This window comes from Ranitomeya variabilis, chromosome 4 (assembly GCF_051348905.1).
Source record: "Ranitomeya variabilis isolate aRanVar5 chromosome 4, aRanVar5.hap1, whole genome shotgun sequence".
NCBI lineage: Eukaryota > Metazoa > Chordata > Amphibia > Anura > Dendrobatidae > Ranitomeya > Ranitomeya variabilis.
Window position 1 is genome coordinate 49,663,546 of NC_135235.1, and position 21,088 is coordinate 49,684,633.

Below are 21,088 nucleotides of genomic sequence, written 5' to 3' on the forward strand. Positions count from 1 at the left end.
GCAAAAAAGAGCAACAGTATTTATTAGCCCAGGATGCAGCCTACCCACAAAATAAAGATGGCGGCAACATGAACAAAATACTGATGAGACAACTACTCACAACCTACCAGTTCATGGAGGATGTGATTGGTTAGTATTAAAACTGCACACAAAAAAGTCTTGCCTGATCATACCTTCATGGACGTTTGGAACAGTTTTCCCACATTTCGGAAGCAGCCGGTATAAAATCGGTTTCTTGTTAACCAAGCATAGGAGGCATTGAGCTGAGCTTCATCAATAAAAATGTGAGGTTTTGATTTACTGAATGTCTTCACAACAAAAGAAGTCAGCCTTAAAAAATCAAAGATAATGGTAAGTGATTGCTATTAGAGTTGCTCTTACATTTGGTGCCCCATGCCCTGTAGGTGCCCCTCATATGGTTTACTGTTATACAGTATATAAGCAGTAATACAGCATCTAATATCAATGACGCCACCAGCAAATTATTAAAGATAATTGTTAGCACTGTCTCACAATGACAAAGTAAGCACCACAATACCACGCTCATGTAATACTAACATACACTGTAGTGACCACTAGTATTATGATATGTGCTCATTTTACACACCAAGAGCCAGGATGTCAGTTAAGCTGGGTAATGCCTTACAATGGATGGTGCCTTATAGAAACCTTCTTGTAGTGCCCAATTATAAGTTATATTTGGTGCCCATACCAAATATTGACTACATAATCTTTCTATATAGAACCATAAACAATAATATAATCCAATAGTGCAACCACTGTAATATAACACAGTGCCATTATAGCAGTGCCCTATAGATAGCAGATCTATACATAAAGTAATCCATAATTAGTGTTATACAACGTAGATATGAAACCACAATACCAAAAAGGATGTATGCCCCTAACAAGGGCTTTAACCCGTTGAGGACACACACCTCTAAGACTTGCCAGTCATCCATTCAGCTTTATGAATTTTCAACTATTCCAGAATACTCACCACATATTTCCTTCAGGGTCATCTTTACCATATGCACTGTAGGATCCGTCACCACGTTTATACCGCAGCTGCCTCTGGTACCCTTAAAAACAACAAGTATATTCCAGGAAATTGCAAATAAAACAAAAGCATTTTTCTTTCTTAAATTTGTGGTGAACTTGTCCTACCCTAGTAGGCTTACCAGGAGTCTAAGACATTCCTACATTCTCTCTCTGTCATTCTGCAACAAAACTGATGTCACCCTAGTATAAGCACAAATCTCTGAACCCACGGATCCCCAATCTGTGGCTCAGGAGCCACATGTGGCTCGCAGGCCATTGATGTGTGGCTCGCGGCTGTCTGGCAGCTTGGAACATTATTATCAAATGGTGCCTTTTGTGAGAATCCCAGTGCAGAAGAGCAGATCTGGAGGTTCTTATGGGGTTGGAGGGATAAATTAAGTACTGCAAGTGCTAAGCTTGAGATAGAGCAGATGCTTGATGCTGGAAGTGATTGTGTGGTGGGAGAACTAGATACGTGGATACCAAATGGGGGTGCAGTGGGAACCCTTGGATGCAAGTGTACTTCCTCAGAGTATTTTCTGTGGGGAATCTTACAGTAGGCTGTCATTATACAGTTATATGAAAAAGTTTGGGCACCCCTATTAATCTTAAGCTTAATGTTTTGTAAAAATTGTTTTTTTTCAACAGCTATTTCAGTTTCATATATCTAATAACTGTTGGACACAGTAATGTTTCTGCCTTGAAATGAGGTTTATTGTACTAACAGAAAATGTACAATCTGCATTCAAACAAAATTTGACAGGTGCATAAGTATGGGCACCTCACCAGAAGAGTGACATTAATATATAGTAGATCCTCCTTTTGCACAAATAACAGCCTCTAGTCGCTTCCTGTAGCTTTTAATGAGTTCCTGGATCCTGGATGAAGGTATTTTTGACCATTCCTCTTTACAAAACAATTCCAGTTCAGTTAAGTTTGATGGTCGCCGAGCATGGACAGCCCTCTTCAAATGATCCCACAGATGTTCAATGATATTCAGGTCTGGGGACTGGGATGGCCATTCCAGAACAGTGTAATTGTTCCTTTGCATGAATGCCTCAGTAGAATTGGAGCCGTGTTTTGGATCATTGTCTTGCTGAAAGATCCATCCCCTGCGTAACTTCAACTTTGTCACTGATTCATGAACATTATTGTCAAGAATCTGCTGATACTGAGAGGAATCCATGCGTCCCTAAACTTTAAAAAGATTCCCGGGGCCGGCATTGGCCACACAGCCCTGTTATGATCCGGTGACCCTGAAGCCGCATGAGACTATCTCTGGAGTAGGTGGTACCTGTACTGACCGCAATCCTAATACTGACACCGCAACTAGAAGTAGCCATGGGATGTACCTATCCAGGCCTAGACACCTCGACACAGCCGGAGAACTAAATACCCCTAAAGATGGAAATGGGAAGTCCTATCTTGCCTCAGAGCAGAGCCCCAAAGGATAGACAGCCCCCCACAAATATTGACTGTGAGTTTAAGAGGAAATACGTACACAGGCAGAAAAGACAGAGTGTAGCAAAAGAGGCCCTTCTAGCTAGATAGGAAGGATAGGACAGAGTTCTAAGCAGTCAGTATTAAAACACTAGAAAAATCCACAGCAGAAGATACAATATGCTACATCTAACTAAAGATATAGGATGCATATGTGCATCTCCAGAGAAACCAGCATGACTAAAAAATCCAAACAAGTCAAAGCTGGACAAAAACACAATAGATTGTGCTGCACATAAAAGCACACTGCATGCGTGCTACAGAGAGCAAAAACAGGACACTTATCTTAGCCGAAATGACTGCAGGGCAAGTGGAGCCAGACAGAGATGCAATCCCTCCAAGATACAATGGACAACTGGCAGGGATTGATGGATACTAAAAACCTAAATACCTAATAGAGCTGCAATAAGCAGAAACACCTGCCCGGCCTATAATCCAGAGACCACAGCACTACCACTAACAACCACCGGAGGGACCCCAAGAGCAGAATTCAAAACACAGCCCCAAAGCATGATGGAACCTCCACCAAATTTTACTGTGGGTAGCAAGTGTTTTTCTTAGAATGCTGTGTTTTTTTGCCACCATGCATAACGCCTTTTTGTATGACCAAACAACTCAATCTTGGTTTCATCAGTCCACAGGACCTTCTTCCAAAAAGAAATTGGCTTCTCCAAATGTGCTTTTGCATACCTCAACTGACTGTTTGTGGCGTGCTTGCAGAAACGGCTTCTTTCGCATCACTCTCCCGTACAGCTTCTCCTTGTGCAAAGTGCGTTGTATAGTTGACCGATGCACAGTGACACCATCTGCAGCAAGTTGATGCTGCAGCTCTCTGGAGGTGGTCTGAGGATTGTCCTTGACTGATCTCACCATTCTTCTTCTCTGCCTTTCTGATGTTTTTCTTGGCCTGCCACTTCTGGCCTTAACAAGAACTGTACCTGTGTTCTTCCATTTCCTTACTATGTTCCTCACAGTAGAAATTGACAGGTTAAACCTCTGAGACAGCTTTTTGTATCCTTCCCCTGAACAACTATGTTGAATAATCTTTGTTTTCAGATCATTTGACAGTTGTTTTGAGGAGCCCATGATGCCACTCTTCAGAGGAGATTCAAACAGGAGAACAACTTGCAAGTGGCCACTTTAAGTAGCTTTTCTCATGATTGCATACACCTGGCTATGAAGTTCAAAGCTCAATGAGGTTACAAAACAAAAAAAAGTGCTTTAGTAAGTCAATAAAAAGTAGGTAGGAGTATTTAAAACAAGAAAATGATAAGGGTGCCCATACTTATGCACCTGTCAAATTTAGTTTGAATGCAGATTGCACATTTTCTGTTAGTACAATAAACCTCATTTCAAGGCAGAAACATTACTGTGTCCAACAGTTATTAGATATATGAAACTGAAGTAGCTGTTGCAAAAATTTTTTTTTTTATAAAACATTAAGCTTAAGATTAATAGGGGTGCCCAAACTTTATCATATAACTGTACCGATAATGGAGGCTCTGGGTATCACTACTGTGGGGGAAGTAGGAGCAAGATGTTATATCCTCACTATCCAACAACCCCAAGAAACTTTTTGACACGTTTCACTCCCTCCTCAGGCCAAAAGCACAAGACCCTATCACAGACATTTGTGCTGATGACCTGGCCTCCCACTTTATAGAGAAAATAGATAACATCCGTCAGGAAATCCGCTCCCAGACACCAAGTGCAATGACTCCCATTCCTCCCTGCATCTCCCCTGGCTCACTCTCCACATTCGATCCCATCACAGAAGAAGAAGTCTCCAAGCTCCTCTCCTCTTCTCGTCCGACTACATGCACCACCGACCCCATTCCCTCACACCTCCTCCAGTCTCTCTCTCCAGTCGTCACAACTCACCTAACTGCAATCTTTAATCTCTCCCTCTCCTCTGGCATTTTCCCCTCCTCCTTCAAACACTCTATCATTACTCCATTACTAAAAAAAACCTACCCTTGACCCATCATGTGCAAACAACTACAGACCGGTCTCCAATCTACCCTTCATCTCAAAACTCCTGGAGCGCCTAGTCTACTCCCGCCTTACCCGTTACCTCTCCACTCATTCCCTCCTAGACCCTTCACAGTCCGGGTTCCGCCCCCTACATTCAACAGAAACTGCACTCATCAAGGTGACCAATGACCTTCTGACAGCAAAATGTAACGGTGACCACTCTCTGCTCATTCTCCTCGATCTTTCTGCAGCTTTCGACACTGTTGACCACCCTCTCCTACTCTCTAGGCTCCAGTCACTAGGCATTAAGGACACTGCTCTCTCCTGGTTCTCTTCCTATCTTTCTGACCGCTCCTTCAGTGTTCTGTTCTCCGGCTCCACTTCATCTCCTCTTCCTCTCACTGTCGGGGTACCTCAGGGCTCAGTCCTTGGCCCCCTTCTCTTCTCCCTCTACACGGCCCCAATTGGACAGACCATCAGCAGATTTGGCTTTCAGTACCATCTTTACGCTGATGACACACAACTATACACGTCAGCCCCTGACCTTACCCCCGCTGTACTACAGAACGCCACTGACTGTCTGTCTGCAGTCTCTAACATCATGTCCGCTCTCTATCTGAAGCTCAACCTCTCCAAAACTGAACTTCTTCTGCTCCCGCCTTCTACTAACCTCCCTAAATCTGACATTTCCCTCTCCGTGGGTGGCACCATAATAACACCTAGGCAGCAGGCACGCTGTCTGGGTGTCATGTTTGACTCCGATCTCTCCTTCACCTCCCACATACAATCTCTTGCCCACTCGTGCCGCTTACACCTAAAGAACATCTCTAGAATCCGCCCTTTTCTCACCATGGAGACAACAAAAACTCTCACTGTCGCCCTAATCCACTCCCGTCTGGACTACTGTAACTCTCTTTTAATTGGCCTCCCCCTCACGTGACTTTCCCCTCTCCAGTCTATCCTTAATGCAGCAGCCAGGGTCGTCCATCTGGCTAATCGTTACTCGGACGTGTCCGCTCTTCGCCAGTCATTACACTGGCTGCCCATTCATTACAGGATACAATTCAAAGTACTTGTTCTCACCCACAAAGCTCTCCACAGTGCGGCACCCCCTTACATCTCCTCCCTCATTTCTGTCTATCGGCCTAGCCGACCGCTGCGCTCTGCAAACGACTTTCGACTAACCTCTGCACTAATCCGTACCTCCCACTCCCGACTCCAAGACTTCTCCCGTGCTGCGCCAATCCTCTGGAATGCTCTACCCCAAGATATTAGGACCATCCACAACTTGCATAGCTTTAGGCGCTCACTCAAAACTCATTTGTTCAGAGCGGCCTATCACGTTCCCTAATCAGTCATTTTATGTTTGTGTGTGTGTGTAGCCCATTCACTATCTCATCTACCCCCCACCCCCTGAAGATGGCTGGACCATCATTGTAAATACATCATTGTAAATACACACCTGTACTTTGTATCTCCCCACCTCATTGTAGATTGTAAGCTCTCACGAGCAGGGTCGTCTTATTTTGCTTTATTGCTGTATTGTTAACATTGTTACCTATGACTGTTGTGTTTGAAACTGTTAAACTGTAAAGCGCTGCGGAATATGTTGGCGCTATATAAATAAAGATTATTATTATTATTATTATTACTCGAGGGGATTCTGGTTGTGACTCTCGACCCTCTTTGATCTGAAAGTGGCTCTCAAGTTAAGAAATATTGGGGACCTTAGCCATAATGTATAGTCAAGACTAAGAACAATTTTTATAACTGCTTGTGGCTTCATGGAATGGACTTCCCTAACCTATTCTCGCCTACACATTGTCTCTGACTATATCGATGAGATCTGAGCCAGTAAGTGATGTAATTTAATTCAAAGCTATAAGACAAGTGAACAGAAATTGGAGGAGAAGGAAGAACTGTCTTCAGTCGTGCAACACAAGAACACAAGTCATAATCAGATCTGTAACTAAACTCAAAGTGATGAACTATGAAGTCCTTCATGTCTCACCATTCTTCATGAAGTTGGTAGCTTTACTCTTAATTTCACTACTCAGCTGATTAGTCTTTTCCAGATATTGCAGTACAAAAATATTTGGGGCAAAGCGAACCATGTTTTGTTCACCGCAACCAAAAGGCATGGTCAGAAGATGGTCTAAGTGCTCGAGCGTTGTACCCATCATATCTCCTGTAGGAAAAAAAAGAATCAACAGTGACCAAAATATATTAAAACTAATAGAAAATGTGTATTATGGAAACATTCAAAAAGTAAATTAGAAAATGTATAATTCAGTTTTAGGGAAGAAAGAAAAGATGTGGTTCATTTTTAGAAGCAAAGTATAAAGCAAAGATTAGAACCTGCGTTGCCAACCATCCTGAAATTCCAGCACAGTCTGTAAAAATAGAGCATTTTTATGCCCTGTCCACAAAAAAATTGATGGGGTCCGTGTATAAATTTAAGAAGAGTATTCTGGCTGTAAATATTATCATGTAACAGTTCATATAGAATGCAGCTGATATCTTAATGATGGTAATGATTTATAATGATTTTACAATGTGTCCTTAAAAAATATTGTCTGCTCATGATTTTTGGATAAGCTGTCCAGAAAAAATAAAAAGTCAAGTTGGCAACCCCACTACAGACTGCTTTTGTAAAAAATATTGATAAAACAAGGTAGAAAAGTAAAAATGGGTAGAAGTTGATAATAATCACTTTCAGCAATATTTTAGCCATTAATAAAGAATGTAGATTTCAATGAAATAATTAAAATATGTAGCAATAAATCCGAGCTCATAATGAAAATGTGAACTTATGTTTTAATACAATAATTTGTTTCTAATTTTTACATAGAACTGCATATATTTATAATGCTTCACAAAAGAAACAGTTAAAGGGGTTTTTCCCTTACAGAAAAATTTTGGGTAAAAACTTTGGTTATATAAAAACCCCTTACTGAGTATTATTTAACCTCCGCGGTGCCAATGCTGACTCTTTGCCACTTCCCTGGCCTGTGTTGGTTGTTTGCAGAGCTGACATCACGTCAACAGCACTGCAACCAATCAGTGAAATCAGGGGCTCCTCGTGTCTACAAAGACGAACAACAGAGACTGGCACAGTAGTGGAGAGCCGGCGCTGGACCAAGGGAGGGTAAGTAATGCTCAGTCGTTTTTTTATTTAACTACCAATGTTTATATCCAAAAGTTTTCTGAAAGGAGAAACCCCCTTCAAAGTGAACTCTTAGTCCAATTTACAGGGCTAAACCATGGTCAAATCTCAATACTCTGCTGACAAAATAAGTATAATATATCAAAAATGCAAAAATGACTTTTAAAAACAGCCACTATCTTTCGAGTCTGGGGTTCAGTGCTACAAAGAGGACTAATCAAGCGGCAGGACTGGAGTCCTGGGTTCAAATCCCACCAAGAACAACATCTGCAATGAGTTTGTATGTTCTCCCCGTGTTTGCGTGGGTTTCCTCCGAGTTCTCCGGTTTTCTCCCACACTCCAAAGACATACTGATAGGGAATGTAGATTGTGAGCCCCAATGGGGACAGTGATGTTACTGTATGTAAAGTGCTGTGGAATTAACTGGTGAGTAAAATATATAGATGTTTTTACTGCTAGCACACCACTAATCTGTAATTCATGCTCCAGCCAATTTTAAGGTGGACCTATAATACAGCGCAATAATGCAAAGCTTTTCTTACCCACGACAGTCACATAAGCTCTCTCCGAATCTTTAAGAATATTCACAGGTAACGTTAGGGAGATCTTTTCTGTTTTAGAATTTCCTATAGAACAAAGATATTGAACAAGTGGAAGTTAAAAGAGCATTATTGTGTCATACTCAATCTCCTTCTTCGATGGTAAAATAATGACGATGCTTACCTTGTCCTGCTTGGGTGCAGATCATAGCACTGTGAGACTTCTCCACCAAAACTCCACCAGGCTATAGACCCAAAGAAAGGATGAACTTTTCTGGTTAGATGGTCATATGTCATACTGAATCCCTTTACCTCCCAAAGGCCACAATAAATTTTAAAGAATTATTAGTTTTTCAAAAGTATATGCCATATATGACAGGTGTAGGTTGCACTTAAAAAAATTTCAAAAAGTAGGAGAATGAGGGTCTCACCTTAACAATGAGTGGCTTTATCACTGTGTCAACATTTCCCTGTTTAGGAACAAGGGGAACCTCATTATTACACAGATCTGGGGTATTCACAGCCTCGGTCCTCACAGTGATGTTCACCTCCCCTAGAAGATGTTATGAGTCACAATTAGAAATCTTGAAATATTGCCGTTTTCACATTTGTCACTTTACAATTTGGTTGTCACTTTCTGCTTCGTAGAGTTCATCTTTCATCTCTTGCACACAGAATGGGAAACTAAAAAAGCCCTGAGTCTCAAGGAGAGGACATTCATAATCCTAATAGGTCATATGATCAGGTGTTTTATTCAGATAAAGGAATACATTTTTTTTGTTTTATAAGTCCCATAAAGTATTGGAACCACTGAATAGGCTATGGAAATGGAATCTGATTTATAGTAGTTCTTTCCATTGGGAAATGGGGGAATTAATGAACGCCATGATGTTATCTTGTATTCTGGCACACTGATGCCGAGGTACCAGAAGGATACATAAGTCTTCATAATTTCCAACGTAATTATTTTTTATCTTTGCATATATTGCAATTTTTTTTATATTTAGGTTTACGGGCAAAAAATGTTGCAACATGTCAGTCGATATCCATTGCAGATTTAAAACAAACAAAAAAGAAGCAACAACTGCTGCATAATTGTTTTTTTTGCCTTATCCATTTCACCCTACTTTTCACCTAATTTAGTTGAGTTCATACTTTACCCAGTTTGGAAGCTTTAACACTCCAGCTAAATATTTTACTTTCATCCGCACACAGGCATCTGCTGTACTGACATTGGGGGCATGCTTCCAGTTCTAGCTCAAGAGAAGGTAATAAAGTGGTTTGGACCTGCCCAAAAAAAAGGATCAATGGGTATCAATTATTTCAACATATCTGCATTGTAGAAACAATTGGCAACTTGAGATAACAAAACAAAAATCAGAAAGGTGAAAAATGGTAAGGTCATAAGAACCATAATTATAATATAAGCGTAAGACAATACTCAAGTGCAGAAGAGCCAAGCAATGAAGGCATAACTTTTATTAATGCCTTCACGCCATGGCCAATTTCAGATTTTTCCGTTTTAGTTTTTCCTCGCCTTCTTCCAAGAGCCATAAGATTTTTATTTTTTCATCCACATAGCAATATGAGGCGTTGATCTTTGTGAGACAAGTTGTACTCTTGAATGACACCATTATATATATATTATGAGATGATGCATTGGAAAGTAGGAAAAAAATTCCAAGTGCGTTGAAATTGCAATAAAAGTGAAATTCCACAATTGTTTTTGATCTTTTTATTTACTATGTTCACTACATGGTAAAACTAACCTGGCAATATGATTCTCTAGGTCAGCACAATTAGACAGATACTGAACCTATATAATTTTTTTTTTTAAGGGGTGAAAAAAATTTCGGAAATTTGTGACTTTTTTTTTTAACGTGTTGCCAGTTTACAAGGCCTGTAACATTTCACTTTTATGGTAAAAATCATGATATCTTATGAAAGGAGAACTGTCATGACACACACAGGTTTTCAGCAGACCCCAAGCTGTCATGTCAACCATTTGTGCCCCTCAATTATGTAACTGGTGTGCTAATGGGCAGGTGGAATGATGCTCCTCGTACCGGCACACATCAGAGATTGATAGAGGCATTTAACAGGTAAACAGCCATGGACGAAGCTTCGCTCCACCCACGGCTGTTAAAGACAGATGACCTATGAATAATTCAGCCACCATCTATCGAGAAGGATGCGGGCTCAGTGTGCGACCCCACATCAAAGTCAGGGACCAGTTGTATAATGTAACTGTACACCATATATTGGGAAGGGGCTAACAAAGGGAATAAAAATGAAGAGGAAATAAAAACACTTCAACACTTGAAATGAAACCATCAAGAATATAAGCATAAATGGGTCATAGAAAATCTATAGAACCTTTTTATAATGAGCTAAAAAAGAATTTGTACTTTTTCAGATTTATAGTTAAAAAATAATTAGAAAACCATGTATCATTTCCTTTACACTTCTCATAAACTCCCAATAAAATACATTTAAGTTTGTGGGTGTAATGTTTAAAAATATGGAAAATTTCACAGGGTATGAATACTTTTTCTAGGCACTGTATCTGAAAATGGGGACTTTTGTTTCTGCTATCGTTAAAACAATAGTTGAAAGCACTTAGATTTTTCCCAAACTGTTAAAGTTTAAATGTATGTGTCATTCTGCATGTAAAACATTGGTCTCCATCCTAGAACTACCTATTTTTGTGAAACTACAAGTTAGAGAGGCATCAAGTTTTGAGAAAACTCATTTTTGTATTATTCCTAAACATATGTGACCATTTCTGGTACAATTGTTTTATTATGTGGCAGAGTAGGGGTTTCCTGGAGAGATTGGGATATCTAAAACTCTAACCACAATCACCACTAATACTATGCAACCCAACAAGTATCAAATAATGACGTGACAAGTAATTATACTTGGACCCTTCAGCAAAAATGTCAAGCATGCTTCTTTCCGCAATGACCATGATCACTGGATATGTGATATGTGATGAAATATCCAAATAGACTTTGATCATTTTATCACCTTGATACACTGCTTCAAGTAATTAAACACATTGGCTTTCAGAGTAAATGTCTCTCCCCGGACGACAGAGTACGGCAAGGCAAGCTCCACGAAGTATGGCTGGAAAACTCTAAGGGGTACAGAGGGTGAAAGGCCAAATCCTTCTGGGCCCATACAGATGGCTCCTGCCGTCCAATCTGTAATAGTATCTGGAGATAAGTGCTGGAGCTCAATCATACCAGAGTTACTGAAAAAAAAGGAAAAAGGGGTCAGTTAATCAATTATGATTAGTGTTGAGCATTCCGATACCGCAAGTATCGGGTATCGGCCGATACTTGCGGTATCGGAATTCCGATACTTGCCTCGTATCGGATACCGGAATCGGAAGTTCAATGATTCAAAATTCAGAAATTCAGCCAATGAGAAAGATTCCAAGTGTGGGCACATCCTGTTTAGCATGGAGGGCATGAAACTACTGGCAAGGCTGTGATTGGCTGCTGAAATGATGTCATGATGCAGTTTAAAAGTCGCTGGCGCCATTTTGCGATCACTCTGCTGTGAATTCAGTTAGTGACAGGACGCTGTTTGCTGACTGAGGGACAGTTTAGAGATAGCGATTTGCTTCTTTGTGCTTTCCAAAGGCTAATTTAGCAACCGCTGTGTTCACCTACTATTCACCTTCCTTTTGCCTTGTAGCGCTGTTTTCACAGCGATCTGCAAGGTCTCTCTGTGTGTGTGTGTGAGTGCAGCCCACTCTCTAGTCTGAGTGCAGCCACATAGGCCATCCATAGCTGGTTGTATTCAGTTCAGGGAGGGTGGTTCATTGCCTCATACTGTCCTTTTTTTTTTTTTTTTTGAAGTAGTGCAGGCTGCTGCACATTTTTTCCAAAAATTCCTATTAGTGTCTTTCCACCCGTCTCCAGCTAATTTGTGGAAAAACACTACATAGGATAAAGTAGAGGAGGGTTTTTGGGCCTTGCAGCGCCGTTTACGGCTGTCTGCACGGTCTCCGTGTGACTGCAGCTCGCCCTGTAATCTGTGAGCAGCTATAGCCTGGTTGTCTCCAGCTCAGGGTTTTTCACTGCGTCATACCGCCAAATCAATTTTCTTTTTTTTCAAAGTAGTGTAGTCTGCTGCTAATTTATTTTAAAAAATCCTATTAGTGTCTTTCCACCCGTCTCCAGCTAATTTGTGGAAAAACACTACATAGGATAAAGTAGAGGAGGGTTTTTGGGCCTTGCAGCGCCGTTTACGGCTGTCTGCACGGTCTCCGTGTGACTGCAGCTCGCCCTGTAGTCTGTGAGCAGCCGTAGCCTGGTTGTCTGCAGCTCAGGGTTTTTCACTGCGTCATACCGCCAAATCAATTTTCTTTTTTTTCAAAGTAGTGTAGTCTGCTGCTAATTTATTTTAAAAAATCCTATTAGTGTCTTTCCACCCGTCTCCAGCTAATTTGTGGAAAAACACTACATAGGATAAAGTAGAGGAGGGTTTTTGGGCCTTGCAGCGCCGTTTACGGCTGTCTGCACGGTCTCCGTGTGATTGCAGCTCTATCCGTTGTCAGTTCAGCCCCAAAAAAATAAATAAATAATAAAGTTCACCAAACACACCAGTTACACACCACTTTACATTTGTGTAGGCCACATTAGCTCATATTCAAGTCTAGTCCACACTTTAGAAAATTAGTGTGTCTTATACCTGTTAGGAGGAGTTGCTCAGGAATAAGCACACAAAGCCGTTAGTACTTTTCTGCTTATCTTTATCAGTCAACCAAGATGAAGAAGGCAGTGAGTAAGGCACGTGGGCGTGGGCGTGGGCGCGGAGCAGGGAGGGGACGTGGGGATTCTGTGCCTGCTGCGGGCACCGGTGAGTCATCAGCACCCACTTTCACAAGGGAACAGTCGTTCATGCGCAGCTTTGTCGCCGAGCGCCGTACACCGCTGCTGCGTGAAGACCAAATTGAAGCCGTTGTGGGATGGATGGCAGCTAATGCATCAACTTCCATTAGTGCCACATCCTCTCAGACACAGAGCACTGGAGAGCAGCCATCTGTCTCTTCACCACCTGCAAAATTGCCCAGGCAGACAGAGATCCCAGGACAGGAGCAGTCTCTACTTCTGTTCTCTGAATCATCTCTTGGCTTGGAAACAGGGGGCCAGCCAAGCAGCATTGGAGAAATGGAAGAAGAGGCAGGGTGCAGTGATGCCCAACAGCTTTTTCTGTCTTCCTCTGAAGAGGCGGGTGGGCCAGTGGCTCCGGTCACCACCTCGCAGGCCGCATCAGCTGATGATGACACTCAGGTGCCACTTACTGGTGCGTGCTCTGCTGCTGAGACTACCCAGGAGGAGCAGTTGGGGGCAGAGGGTAGTGTAGATGATGAGGTCCTCGACCCATCTTGGCGTCAGGGACAGGAAGGTGGTGGGAGCAGCTCTGAGGAAGAGATTCCCCGTACGGCCCAAAGAGGGAGAGGGAGGGGGAAGACTGCGGATCCTGCAGCCTCCGCTTTGGCACCCGTAAGGAGCATGTCTCTTCCAAAAGTCAAAAGGGGGGCTCCCAAGACTTGCAGTGCCTGGTCCTTTTTTGACACAGTTGCAGATGACATTTGCTATGTCAGATGCAAGGTGTGTCATCAAAAAATCAAAAGAGGTCAAAAAGTCGCCAACCTCAATACCTCCAACATGTGGAAACATGTGCGCAACAGGCACCCGGCGGAGTTAGACAAACACACTGAAGAGCTAGGCCAACCAACAGCGGCAGCTACCACCTCTTCAGCTCGTGTTGCCTCTTCCTCTAGCTCACACGCAGCTGGTTCGGCTTCCTCCCAGGATCGCCGTGGAAGAACCTCTGGCCCTGTTGTCCAGAGACCCGCTGTAATTCCACCCGCAGCACCACTTTCCCAGTCAACCACACACTCCCAGCCCAGTCTACAGCCATCGGTAGTACAGGCATGGGAGAAAAGGCGGCCTTTCTCGTCAAACCACCCACGAGCACAGGCTCTGACTGCAGGCATTGCCAAACTTCTGTCACTGAAAATGCTGTCATTCAGGCTGGTGGAGACTGACAGCTTCCGTGACTTGATGTCATTGGCAGTCCCACAGTACAGTGTGCCCAGCCGCTTTTACTTCAGCAGGCAAGCCGTCCCTGCCCTGTACAAGCATGTGGAGGGACACATAAAACACGCGCTACTGAACGCCGTCAGTAGCAAGGTCCACCTCACCACCGATGCGTGGACCAGTCAACATGGACAGGGGCGATACCTTTCCCTCACTGCCCATTGGGTTAATGTCGTTGAGCCGGGTACAGACCGTGCGAGTGGCGCAGGACGTGTCCTGCCCACTCCAAGGATTGCAGGAATCCATTCTGTACGCATTGACTCCTCCTCTTACACCAGTTCCTCAGAATCATCGCTGCAGGAGCTGTCACAGTCCACCTCCACATGGACCCGTGATGAACGTGTACCTGTTACGACCGACATGAGCACAGCCGTGGCCAAACGTCAACAGGCCGTCTTGAAATTAATTTTTTTGGGGAATCGTAGCCACACAGCGCAGGAGCTCTGGAATGCCATCAAGCAGGAGAGCGATGTGTGGTTTGAGCCAGCGAATCTCCAGCCAGGCATGGTAGTGTGTGATAATGGCCGAAATCTGGTGGCAGCCCTGGGCCTCGGCAACCTCACTCACATCCCATGTCTGGCACATGTGCTCAATTTGGTCGTGCAGAGTTTTTTGAGGGACTATCCGGATCTTGATGCACTGCTGCACAAGGTCCGCCTAGAGTGTGCTCACTTGCGGCGTTCCAGCACGGCAAAAGCGCGCATTGCGGCTCTGCAGCGCCGACACCGCCTGCCGGAACATCGCATCATATGTGACCTACCTACCAGGTGGAATTCCACGTTACATATGTTGGAGCGGTTGTGTGAGCAGCAGCAAGCTGTAATGGAGTACCAGCTGTATCAGGCGCAAAAAAGTCGCAGTCAGCGCCGTACAGACTTCACAACCACAGAGTGGGCCACTATGAAGGATGTCTGCCAGGTTTTGCGTCCCTTTGATTATTCCACGCGGATGGCGAGTGCAGATGATGCACTAGTCAGCATGACTGTCCCCCTTATCTGCCTGCTTGAAAAATCACTGCAAGCGCTAAGGGATGATGTTGTGGAAGAGGTGGAGGATGAGGATTCACCACTTCCATCATCTTCTGGACAGTCAGCGCCACGTGGTTCCTCACAAACGCGTAGGCAGGGGACAGTTTGTGAGGAGGATGAGGAGGAGTCAATGGAGGAGGAAGACATCCGTCCAGAGGAGGGAGTTCCCGAATTGTCCAGTACTCAGTGTGTACAGCGAGGGTGGGGTGATGACGAGCGGGCAGAGATCACGCCTCCAGCTGGGGACAGCGTTTCTTGGGCAGTTGGCAGTCTGCAGCACATGGTGGATTACATGCTGCAGTGCCTGAGAAACGACCGCCGCATCGACCACATTCTCAACATGTCTGATTATTGGGTGTTCACCCTCCTCGATCCTCGCTACGGGGACAACGTAGAAAGCCTCATCACACCGTTGAACCGGGAGCGAAAAATGCGGGAGTACCAAGACACACTGGTGAATTCCATCATCTTCTCCATTCCAACTGAGAGAAGTGCTGCTAGTGCATTCCAAAGCAGCTCAGTGCGTCCAGGCAGTGGTGGAGGCTCTGCACAAAGAGGGAGCAGAAGCAGTGCCTCTGCCCAAGGCAAGACCAGTATGGCCGAACTGTGGCACAGTTTTCTGTGCCCGCCACAAAAGTCTACACCATCACAGACGGCTCCAGTCAGCAGGAGGCAACGGTTCCGTCAGATGGTGACAGACTACATGTCTTGCCCTCTTGCTGTACTCCCAGACGGCTCTTCCCCTTTCAAGTTTTGGGTCTCAAAGCTGGATACATGGCCAGAGCTAAGCCAGTATGCATTGGAGGTGCTGTCTTGCCCTGCGGCCAGTGTATTATCGGAACGTGTCTTTAGTGCTGCAGGTGGTGTACTAACTGACCGTCGCATGCGACTATCCTCCGATAACGTTGACCGGCTTACTTTCCTGAAAATGAACAAGGCCTGGATCTCGCAGGAATTTGCCACTCCTCCTCCTGATTAAATAATTAGGTCACTGTATACGTTATCCAGGTCTCCTGTTGTGTTCATCTTTCTACCACCTGAACTTAAATTCCTGGGCTCCAACACCGCCAGTTGAGGCTCAGATGTGCCGTCTGCACAGTCAAAACATACGACCCAGTGTTATTGGGTTTCAGTAACGTCAGCTGATCCCCAGCTGTGTAGCCGGCAATGTGTCATGCGACCGCCACGCTGACACAACAACTGAAATGTAAGGGAATCTGTCCCCCCCCCCCCAAGGCGTTTGTTACTGAAAGAGCCACCTTGTGCAGCAGTAATGCTGCACAAGGAAAAAGGTAGCTATTTTGGTTTTGCTCCTTGCACACGCAAAACTTAACACTTATAAAATGTGTCCACTGATACCGTAAAACCGTCCCGGAGGTGGGTCTTTCCTTCGTAATATGACGCAGCACAGCCGTCATTCCTACCCCCCCGGCGCCGCGCCCCGGCTCCTCAGCGTTGTTTGATTCCGTCCCGGAGCCTGCGCTGTTATGTTATCCCGTGGCCAGGCACACTTAGCGCTGCCCGTCTTCTGGCATCATTTGGTGTCAGGCTGGCTGCGCCTGTGCGGCCACGCTGGCCGGGAGCCCGCCTCGCAGTGTCTTCTGATTTAATCCCACTGGGGGCCTGGGATCTATGGACATGCGCAGTGCATATCTGAACCTCCACCTCTCACTCATCTCCCTATGGCTTCTTCAGACTGTTCGGTGTCAGCTGGTCCCTAATAGCATGCCACGGCCGTGACACCGCACAGTCTGAAAAAGAAGCCGTAGGGAGGGGAGTGAGAGGCGAGGATATGCACTGCGCATGGCCATGGATCCCAGGCCCCCAGTGGGATTACATCAGAAGACACTGCGAGGCGGGCTCTCGGCCAGCGCGGCCGCACAGGCGCAGCCAGCCTGACACCAAATGATGTCAGAAGATGGGCAGCGCTAAGTGTGCCTGGCCACGGGATAACATAACAGCGCAGGCTCCGGGACGGAATCAAACAACGCTGAGGAGCCGGGGCACGGCGGCGGGGAGGTAGTAATGATGGCTGTGCTGCGTCATATTACGAAGGAAAGTCCCACCTCCGGGACGGTTTCACGGCTTCAGGGGACACATTTTAAAAGTGTTTAGTTCTGTGTTTGCAAGGAGCATGATGAAAAGAGCCACCTTTTCCTTTTGCATCTTTTGTGCTGCACAAGCTGGCTCTTTCAGCTACAAACGCCTTGGGGGGGGGGTTAAAGGTTCCCTTTCGACTTTCTCAGGCTTCGGCCTACATTGTGTTCCTCTGCTTTTCCACCTGCCCCTGGGCTCCAACACCGCTAGTTGCCGTCCAGAAGTGCTGTACGCACAGTCAACAGTCGCTCCTCTGTTATTGGGGTTCAGTAACGTCAGCTGTTCCCCTGCTGTGTGTGTGGCAATCCCTCCTACCCCCTCCAACCTCCTCCAACCTCCTCCTCCTCCACCTGTCCCTGGGCTCCAACACCGCCAGTTGCCGTCCAGAAGTGCTGTACGCACAGTCAACAGTCCCTCCTCTGTTATTGGGGTTCAGTAACGTCAGCTGTTCCCCTGCTGTGTGTGTGGCAATCCCTCCTACCTCCTCCAACCTCCTCCTACCTCCTCCTCCTCCACCTGTCCCTGGGCTCCAACACCGCCAGTTGCCGTCCAGAAGTGCTGTACGCACAGTCAACAGTCGCTCCTCTGTTATTGGGGTTCAGTAACGTCAGCTGTTCCCCTGCTGTGTGTGTGGCAATCCCTCCTACCCCCTCCAACCTCCTCCAACCTCCTCCTCCTCCACCTGTCCCTGGGCTCCAACACCGCCAGTTGCCGTCCAGAAGTGCTGTACGCACAGTCAACAGTCCCTCCTCTGTTATTGGGGTTCAGTAACGTCAGCTGTTCCCCTGCTGTGTGTGTGGCAATCCCTCCTACCTCCTCCAACCTCCTCCAACCTCCTCCTCCTCCACCTGTCCCTGGGCTCCAACACCGCCAGTTGCCGTCCAGAAGTGCTGTACGCACAGTCAACAGTCGCTCCTCTGTTATTGGGGTTCAGTAACGTCAGCTGTTCCCCTGCTGTGTGTGTGGCAATCCCTCCTACCCCCTCCAACCTCCTCCAACCTCCTCCTCCTCCACCTGTCCCTGGGCTCCAACACCGCCAGTTGCCGTCCAGAAGTGCTGTACGCACAGTCAACAGTCGCTCCTCTGTTATTGGGGTTCAGTAACGTCAGCTGTTCCCCTGCTGTGTGTGTGGCAATCCCTCCTACCCCCTCCAACCTCCTCCAACCTCCTCCTCCTCCACCTGTCCCTGGGCTCCAACACCGCCAGTTGCCGTCCAGAAGTGCTGTACGCACAGTCAACAGTCCCTCCTCTGTTATTGGGGTTCAGTAACGTCAGCTGTTCCCCTGCTGTGTGTGTGGCAATCCCTCCTACCTCCTCCAACCTCCTCCAACCTCCTCCTCCTCCACCTGTCCCTGGGCTCCAACACCGCCAGTTGCCGTCCAGAAGTGCTGTACGCACAGTCAACAGTCCCTCCTCTGTTATTGGGGTTCAGTAACGTCAGCTGTTCCCCTGCTGTGTGTGTGGCAATCCCTCCTACCTCCTCCAACCTCCTCCAACCTCCTCCTCCTCCACCTGTCCCTGGGCTCCAACACCGCCAGTTGCCGTCCAGAAGTGCTGTACGCACAGTCAACAGTCCCTCCTCTGTTATTGGGGTTCAGTAACGTCAGCTGTTCCCCTGCTGTGTGTGTGGCAATCCCTCCTACCTCCTCCAACCTCCTCCTACCTCCTCCTCCTCCACCTGTCCCTGGGCTCCAACACCGCCAGTTGCCGTCCAGAAGTGCTGTACGCACAGTCAACAGTCCCTCCTCTGTTATTGGGGTTCAGTAACGTCAGCTGTTCCCCTGCTGTGTGTGTGGCAATCCCTCCTACCTCCTCCAACCTCCTCCAACCTCCTCCTCCTCCACCTGTCCCTGGGCTCCAACACCGCCAGTTGCCGTCCAGAAGTGCTGTACGCACAGTCAACAGTCCCTCCTCTGTTATTGGGGTTCAGTAACGTCAGCTGTTCCCCTGCTGTGTGTGTGGCAATCCCTCCTACCTCCTCCAACCTCCTCCTACCTCCTCCTCCTCCACCTGTCCCTGGGCTCCAACACCGCCAGTTGCCGTCCAGAAGTGCTGTACGCACAGTCAACAGTCCCTCCTCTGTTATTGGGGTTCAGTAACGTCAGCTGTTCCCCTGCTGTGTGTGTGGCAATCCCTCCTACCTCCTCCAACCTCCTCCAACCTCCTCCTCCTCCACCTGTCCCTGGGCTCCAACACCGCCAGTTGCCGTCCAGAAGTGCTGTACGCACAGTCAACAGTCCCTCCTCTGTTATTGGGGTTCAGTAACGTCAGCTGTTCCCCTGCTGTGTGTGTGGCAATCCCTCCTACCTCCTCCAACCTCCTCCAACCTCCTCCTCCTCCACCTGTCCCTGGGCTCCAACACCGCCAGTTGCCGTCCAGAAGTGCTGTACGCACAGTCAACAGTCCCTCCTCTGTTATTGGGGTTCAGTAACGTCAGCTGTTCCCCTGCTGTGTGTGTGGCAATCCCTCCTACCTCCTCCAACCTCCTCCTACCTCCTCCACCTGTCCCTGGGCTCCAACACCGCCAGTTGCCGTCCAGAAGTGCTGTACGCACAGTCAACAGTCCCTCCTCTGTTATTGGGGTTCAGTAACGTCAGCTGTTCCCCTGCTGTGTGTGTGGCAATCCCTCCTACCTCCTCCAACCTCCTCCTCCTCCACCTGTCCCTGGGCTCCAACACCGCCAGTTGCCGTCCAGAAGTGCTGTACGCACAGTCAACAGTCCCTCCTCTGTTATTGGGGTTCAGTAACGTCAGCTGTTCCCCTGCTGTGTGTGTGGCAATCCCTCCTACCTCCTCCAACCTCCTCCAACCTCCTCCTCCTCCACCTGTCCCTGGGCTCCAACACCGCCAGTTGCCGTCCAGAAGTGCTGTACGCACAGTCAACAGTCCCTCCTCTGTTATTGGGGTTCAGTAACGTCAGCTGTTCCCCTGCTGTGTGTGTGGCAATCCCTCCTACCTCCTCCAACCTCCTCCAACCTCCTCCTCCTCCACCTGTCCCTGGGCTCCAACACCGCCAGTTGCCGTCCAGAAGTGCTGTACGCACAGTCAACAGTCCCTCCTCTGTTATTGGGGTTCAGTAACGTCAGCTGTTCCCCTGCTGTGTGTGTGGCAATCCCTCCTACCTCCTCCAACCTCCTCCAACCTCCTCCTCCTCCACCTGTCCCTGGGCTCCAACACCGCCAGTTGCCGTCCAGAAGTGCTGTACGCACAGTCAACAGTCGCTCCTCTGTTATTGGGGTTCAGTAACGTCAGCTGTTCCCCTGCTGTGTGTGTGGCAATCCCTACTACCCCCTCCAACCTCCTCCAACCTCCTCCTCCTACACCTGTCCCTGGGCTCCAACACCGCCAGTTGCCGTCCAGAAGTGCTGTACGCACAGTCAACAGTCCCTCCTCTGTTATTGGGGTTCAGTAACGTCAGCTGTTCCCCTGCTGTGTGTGTGGCAATCCCTCCTACCCCCTCCAACCTCCTCCAACCTCCTCCTCCTCCACCTGTCCCTGGGCTCCAACACCGCTAGTTGCCGTCCAGAAGTGCTGTACGCACAGAGCCAAACACCTCGCCAATGTGTTAGTGGGGTTCAGCACCGCCAGCTGTTCCCCTGCTGTGTATACGGCAACGTGTACTGCG

General features: G+C 46.9%; 1 protein-coding gene across 1 annotated transcript in view; it reads right to left on the reverse strand.

Moving 5' to 3' along the window:
• The window catches only part of LOC143769702 (alpha-2-macroglobulin-like protein 1), a 110,017-nt gene that overhangs the window by 40,488 nt on the left and 48,441 nt on the right, over positions 1-21,088 (reverse strand). Inside the window, exons 19-26 of the mRNA XM_077258487.1 lie at positions 11,251-11,476; positions 9,381-9,507; positions 8,652-8,773; positions 8,405-8,465; positions 8,224-8,307; positions 6,527-6,703; positions 1,001-1,082; positions 174-330 (exon numbers count right to left, since the gene is read on the reverse strand). Coding sequence (XP_077114602.1) covers positions 174-330; positions 1,001-1,082; positions 6,527-6,703; positions 8,224-8,307; positions 8,405-8,465; positions 8,652-8,773; positions 9,381-9,507; positions 11,251-11,476 — 1,036 coding nt within the window. The remainder of the gene's footprint in view (positions 1-173; positions 331-1,000; positions 1,083-6,526; positions 6,704-8,223; positions 8,308-8,404; positions 8,466-8,651; positions 8,774-9,380; positions 9,508-11,250; positions 11,477-21,088) is intronic.